The following is a 6,208-nucleotide window of genomic DNA, read 5'->3' as shown; positions in this document are numbered from 1 at the left end:
CTGACAATGTGAGAGACATCAGGATCGATTCTTGCAGTCTCGACTCACCTTTGACTTGGGTCAATTGTCCAGAAACAAAAGTGGCGTCAGTTTTCAGCGAGCCCATGATCCATGGTCCATGTACTTCTTAAGCTTCACTGCATGCGACGGTACAGAGAGGTCAAGGGGCAGCAAATCTTTTGGTGTGCTGCAGGAAGCAAACATTCTTGATTTTGGTCTTATGGAAAGATGAGCTTGGTGATGCTTTCTCTGAGGATTGAATTCAGGATCTTCAGATTATAAGCCTGACGCGCTGCCTGCTGCGCTATGGAGGCATTTGACACATAACCATCCAGGCAGCATTACCAAGTAGGTCAGTTTGCAAGGTGTAAAGTCATAAACTGATCGGCAGTTTGCAAAAACCATCCATCCAGGTCGAAATTAAAAATGAGACAAGGAGAAGTTTGGAGAATATCATAGGATCATAGAATGGTTACAGCATGGAAGGAGGCCTTTCGGTCGATCGAATCCGTGCTGGCTCTCTGCAAGAACAGAATAAAGCAACTCTTTAATTCGAAATGGGGACTAAAGGAACACACAAACCATATACTTAGAAGTAGGTGACAAGAAAACACAGGACGTGTTTAATTATAAATGGAGGACAACGAAATTCAAGGGAATATAGCAACTGCCCAATGAGAAATAGAAGAAAAGGGAATATAGGGAATACAGTAACTGTTTATTTAGAAGTAGGGGCATGCGAAGACTGAAACGGTTTAATCAGAAATAGAGGAGATGGGATTATTAGGAGAACTGTAACTATTTAATTATAAATAGAGAAACTCAAGGGAATACAACAACTAATTAATTAGAAACAGGGGGCGGGAAACATGGGATTGAATTTGACACGGTAATTCAATGGTTAACTTTATTCGGTGATTTTGGATAATGTGGTTGATCGCACATCCCCTTCCCACGATTGTAGCTGGGGCAGAGTAATCGCTGACTGATGGAATTAAAACCCCTGCCTGCTGCCTGAATCCTGCCTTAAATACTTTTGTTGATCTGAATCCAGTTAAATGAGAATGTGCCGAATACACAGAACTGCCCGCAATTCATCAGCACTTCCCCCAGAAGCTGGCTACCAGCTGGATTGGCAGAGCCTGTGCTCCACAAGGACCTGAAACCAAGTGGAGTTTGTCTTTTGGAGAACCTCGGGATGAAGTGGAAGGTTAAAGAGTGATGGATAAAGGGGACATTTAATCACAATTAATAAATGAATCCCATTCACAATTAAAGTACAACAGCTATTGTTAGTGTAAGGTTTTCAATAAGGTTCATGAATATTGAAGAGAGGTGTCATAGCTTTATTAAGCACACAGAACATGCGATAGGATTTAAAAATACTCTTAAAAAGTAGACATTATTACCACACCGGACGATAGTTAGTTGTGAACACAAACGTGTTACAGTTCGGAGATCAGTATCTTAGGGCTTTACCAATCCGAGTGCTCATGACAAACATCAAATTTTCATACATTTCTCTCAATCACTCCACGTGAAATTGCACACAATTATGGAATGTGCAGAAGAGATTTACCAGAATGATTCCAGAGATGAGGGACTTCAGTTACGTGGATAGATTGGAGAAGCTGGGGTTGTTCTCCTTGAAAGAGAATAGGTTGAGGAGAGACTTGATAGCGGTGTTTAATATCATGAAGAGTCTAGACAGAGAAGATAGAGATAAAACTGTTCCCATTGGCGGAAGGGTAAAGAACCAGTGGACGTACATTTAACGTGATTGGCAAATGAACCAAAGGTGACATGAGGAAAAACGTTTTTACACAGCGAGTGGTTAGAGTCTGGAATGCACTGCCCGAGGGGGTGGTGGAGGCAGATTCAATCATGGCCTTCAAAAGTGAACTGGATAAGTACTTGAAAGGAAGAAATGCAGGGCTACGGGAATAGGGCGGGGGTGTGGGACTAGCTGGATTGCTCTTGGGTACAGCCGTGCTGTAACCTTTCTCTGATTCTCTGATTCTATGATTACATAATTATATGAAAGTTAAAATACAACACTATGTAAGGAGAATGTAATTGACGTCTCCTTTATCAATTACGATAGTTTTCCTCACTTAACGAGCTCTTTTTCCATTGGGCAACAAGTATAACTCCCTTAGTTCGTTATCTTGTCGATAGTTTCACTCTTGATCCATATAATTGCAATTCTACCAAGTGAAACATTTAATTATAATTCTGTCTTTGTTTCTGTAACATACATACCAATCAGAAATAATGACGTATTCCGAGATGTTTGTAGAACTAACTCCTTTCCCACCTTGTTTTGAAATGATTGAATTTCTCTGAAATTTATGAATCAGTAAACAATGGCATGTCTTCAATTAAATCTCTTATTACTTCATCCTGAAACTGACCATTGCTGCAGGGTAATCCCTGGCCCAACAGTCCAGTGGTACTTTAAATTGACTGATGCTTTCCTGCTTAACAGCAAAGGCTAAAGGTTAACAGAACTACAATATAAAGAGAAACCAATACAGTCTAACAAAGCAGATTTGAGGACAGTCTAATGAACGCTTTCCTTGCAGTTCCCTCTCTGTTGGGGTGAGAGTGTTTAAGGTCAACACCTAACAATATCTCATCAGCATCATATATCTACCTCCATCTATTCTATTTTGCAGATATCGACCCATTGGTTTTCCACATGTTCTCACTCTCCAGACCCACACTAACCATTTCCTGTAGTGGTTTTGTCAGCGTGACTAACCATGTCTTGGACACGTTCTTCACGGTATCTTGATCATGCATTTCGCATTTTGGTTGCTTCACACGTCACTTCTGTACACATTGCCATAACCCAAGATCAGGCAGCACCAGACATCCGATACAAGCCATTCCTGCCCTTTCTGGTTATCTATCAATAGATCGGGGGGTCTGGAGGTTTGTGACCAGAATCTCCCCCTACATGGTCCCGATATTTTAGGTAGTGACAAAACTATCAAATACATTCTTCTCATCGTTCAGTACAAGCGAGGACACAACCATCTCCAAGAGAAAGCCATCATTTAACTGCTTGAACTGCACTTCCTGACTTCCACGAGATTGTGCATTGATACCAGATTGATGTCTTTTGGCGAGTCGGCTCCAGGTGATTTAAGTTAAGAAGGTCGGGACATGATAGATGGAAGCAGATTGCTTCCATTAGTTGGGGGATCAAGAACTAACAGCTATAAATATAAGAATAAATGTAAGAGATTTAGAACTGAGGGTCGGAGAAACTCTTCACATGGAGAGTTGTGAGGCTGTGGAATTCAGGGAGGCAGAAATTATATCAATATTCAAGATTAAATTGTATAAATGGATGAATAAAATAGGTTGAAGGGATGTTGAGACCGAGCAGGTAAAGTGATTGGAACTATTTGCTCGGGTGGTGGGTAAACTCCGACAGGGATTGGTTGGGTCGAATGGTCTGTTCTCCTGTTTTAACATTCCAACATTTTAATGATCAGTTGAGATTTTAATAAAAATCTGCAAACAAAGATGCCTAATGTCACATTGAGGAGTCACGTTCCTACTGCCTCCATCATTTGATCACTTATCAGGAGACAGGAGCCCCGTTCTATTGGGCCAGGAGTCAGTGTCTGATGGGGAGACCAGCGCCTGCAACATTCAGACCGAGATTACAGAAGAATTACAAATAACCACGATTGTAACACCCTTCATTGTTTCTACACTAAAGCTTTATCTATTAACAAAACTGGGCGTCTCATTCCAGTCCCTGCCGTGAAAGGCAGTTAACGCTGACGCCCACATGTTCTCCTCCACTGCTGAAACTTAATCAGGACTGTTCCCTTTGAATCTTGAGCAAGAAGTGAGCTGTTTTAGCTGGAAACAATTCTGTTCACCCGGGGAAAGCGGCAGATATCAAACACACGGCACAAAATTGACGAAATGTTTTCTGATCCCTGTTCATTTTCAGAAGAATAATCCAGACGGCCATTCTAAAATTCAGCACGGTCTGTAATTGAGCTGTCGTTAGGACGGGAAGCTTTGGTTTGATTTTTCATTAATTTACCCAATGTCAGAAGAAATGTCCAAGGTGATTTCATCAACTTCTTCAGCTCTTCCCTGAATTTAGTTTGGGTAGCTGCATAAATACACGTGTTTGTACAGGAACTCAAATACATGAGCAGATAGTCGGCTTCAGTGGCGATATACGCAGGGCTTGCATAATCGATTAGGTATTGCTCTGTGTTTGTCAGTCTGGTAGTTAAAAAGCTCACGGCGGATGTCAGCCACAGCAGCATAAAAGAGCCCGACACAGTGATCAGTAGAATGATGGATTTCTTTCGGTTCTCCATCTCTGGATCACTCTGGTTCTCACTGCTGTGACCCCGGAGTCCCCTGCGGGCTCCACTGGCCACCAAAATACACCTGACTGTCAAACAATTAAACAGTAACATCAAAGCAAAAGGAATCCATACAATTAAAACGCTTTCGAACGAGTTGAATGCAACACCTGCAGGCGATGAGAAAAAGTCCAGTCTGGGGAGGCAACCCCAGTGCATATTGTTAATTATTCGTTCAGGTTCATATGCAAACCAATAGGGGACGTTATCTAAACACAAAAGGACAGCGACGGTTGTTAAAACCGCGGCCGCAGTTCTCAATGTGCAATACTTTATTTTAAATTTCCGACAACAAATAGATACAAATCGGTCAAATGTGAACGAGACTGTAAACCACACCGATATATCCAGGGCGATGCATTGCATGTACACAATGAACGTACACACAGCAGTATAAGACAGGAATGAAAGTGGAAAGAGTTTACTGAAAATGTGATACACTATTACATTGAAGATCATGACCAGGAGATCTGCTGTTGCCATGGCCACCATGTAGACAGAGATACATTTGGAGAGGCCGCAATTTCCTCTGGAGAGAATCACAATTGTCACTAGGTTCGCTGTAAGAAATTGGGAGAAGAGGTAAGTATTTCGGTCGAGAGGACGATCATTAATAGTATACATATGCGAGAATACTATGAGAATACCTTCCTTCAGGTAGGGTCTCTTTGAGCCTTATAAATACCGACATGGGTGGCCTTGAACCCTCTATATTTGGTAAGGTGATTGTGATTTGTTCCCCTTCACCCACTCGGCTGCTCGGTAACAGAGCAGGAACTGGAGGAACCGCGAAGGTTCTTTGCAGCCGAGGTGAGGGGAGCTGCAATTATTTTTCCAAATATCGCTCAAAGTCCCCTGTTGCGTGGAGGCGGCTACAGTCCGAGGAATTATCAACTTAAACCAAACAGAGAACAATGGGATAAATGAAATGTTGACCATTGACACTCAGAAACACATCCTTTAGTGATCTATGTACAGTTGGAGGGGTCGGGGGTTCAGCCTCGCCCTCTCTCAGTACAGGGAGGATAGTTGAGCGTACAGGGCCCATCATCTACCGACCAGAACAGCACCTCACCGGCCGGGAGAACAGGGAGGATTCTCGCTGATATTCACCAACTTCTCCAGGTGGATAAGAGACTCTGCAATGAGGACATTCTGGGAATCTGTTACATGATCATTAACCGTAAGATAGACAACAGCTATTAAACAACAGGATACATTGACTTACCGGGAACAGCAAAGGATGCGAGAATAGGGTAATAAATATCCTTTATCTGGAGTATTGTTGGCCGTTCCATTTTTTGAAGACTGAGTGAATTCTGTCCGGATTTAAGGCTCCGATCGGAGTGTATATGCGATCGGTAAATGCTCCCCCTTTATAGGGCAATCGGTGCTCCGGTGCGAAAATCACATTACACAATAATTGGCGTTTGTTACAGTCACTTAACAAACAAGGAGAGATTTGCCGCCTCAGTGCGCCTGGGCCGCCAATGGGAAATTGTGCAGCCCAGTCCAAGAATCTCCATCCATTCAAGTCAATGCACGGATGGTCATCCCAGAGGGAATGAGATCTGCGCAGGCTCTGTGATCACTGATGGGAACGTCCATTCTGGAGACTGCTTCAGGTTCTTGGGGCCTTACATTAATTCAGCGAAATCTTAACTCATCCATTGCATCAATAAAATTGTCGTGAACTGTGATTATGACAGGCGGTGAATTTACTCTCATATTATTCGGGTAACAGTGCTCTAATACTGGTGGGAGAGACCGTACTCTAACATTACTGGTGGAAAATCTACTCT

The 6,208-nt window shown here is 42.6% G+C and overlaps 1 protein-coding gene across 1 annotated transcript; it reads right to left on the bottom strand.

The window, feature by feature from the left end:
• Positions 1-3,998: 3,998 nt before the first annotated feature.
• Positions 3,999-5,030, bottom strand: LOC137313367 (probable G-protein coupled receptor 139). The gene has a single exon (XM_067979493.1). The coding sequence runs from the start codon at positions 5,028-5,030 to the stop codon at positions 3,999-4,001; it is 1,032 nt and encodes a 343-aa protein (XP_067835594.1).
• Positions 5,031-6,208: the final 1,178 nt, after the last annotated feature.

Source organism: Heptranchias perlo, unplaced genomic scaffold (genome assembly GCF_035084215.1).
Source record: "Heptranchias perlo isolate sHepPer1 unplaced genomic scaffold, sHepPer1.hap1 HAP1_SCAFFOLD_47, whole genome shotgun sequence".
Classification (NCBI taxonomy): domain Eukaryota; kingdom Metazoa; phylum Chordata; class Chondrichthyes; order Hexanchiformes; family Hexanchidae; genus Heptranchias; species Heptranchias perlo.
The sequence above is the reverse complement of the archived record's forward strand: the minus strand, read 5'-3'. Positions and strand labels throughout refer to the sequence as shown.

Coding starts and splice junctions, on each gene's coding strand:
- LOC137313367 (XM_067979493.1), bottom strand. CDS start 5,030: ATGTATACTATTAATGATCGTCCTCTCGACCGAAATACTTACCTCTTC.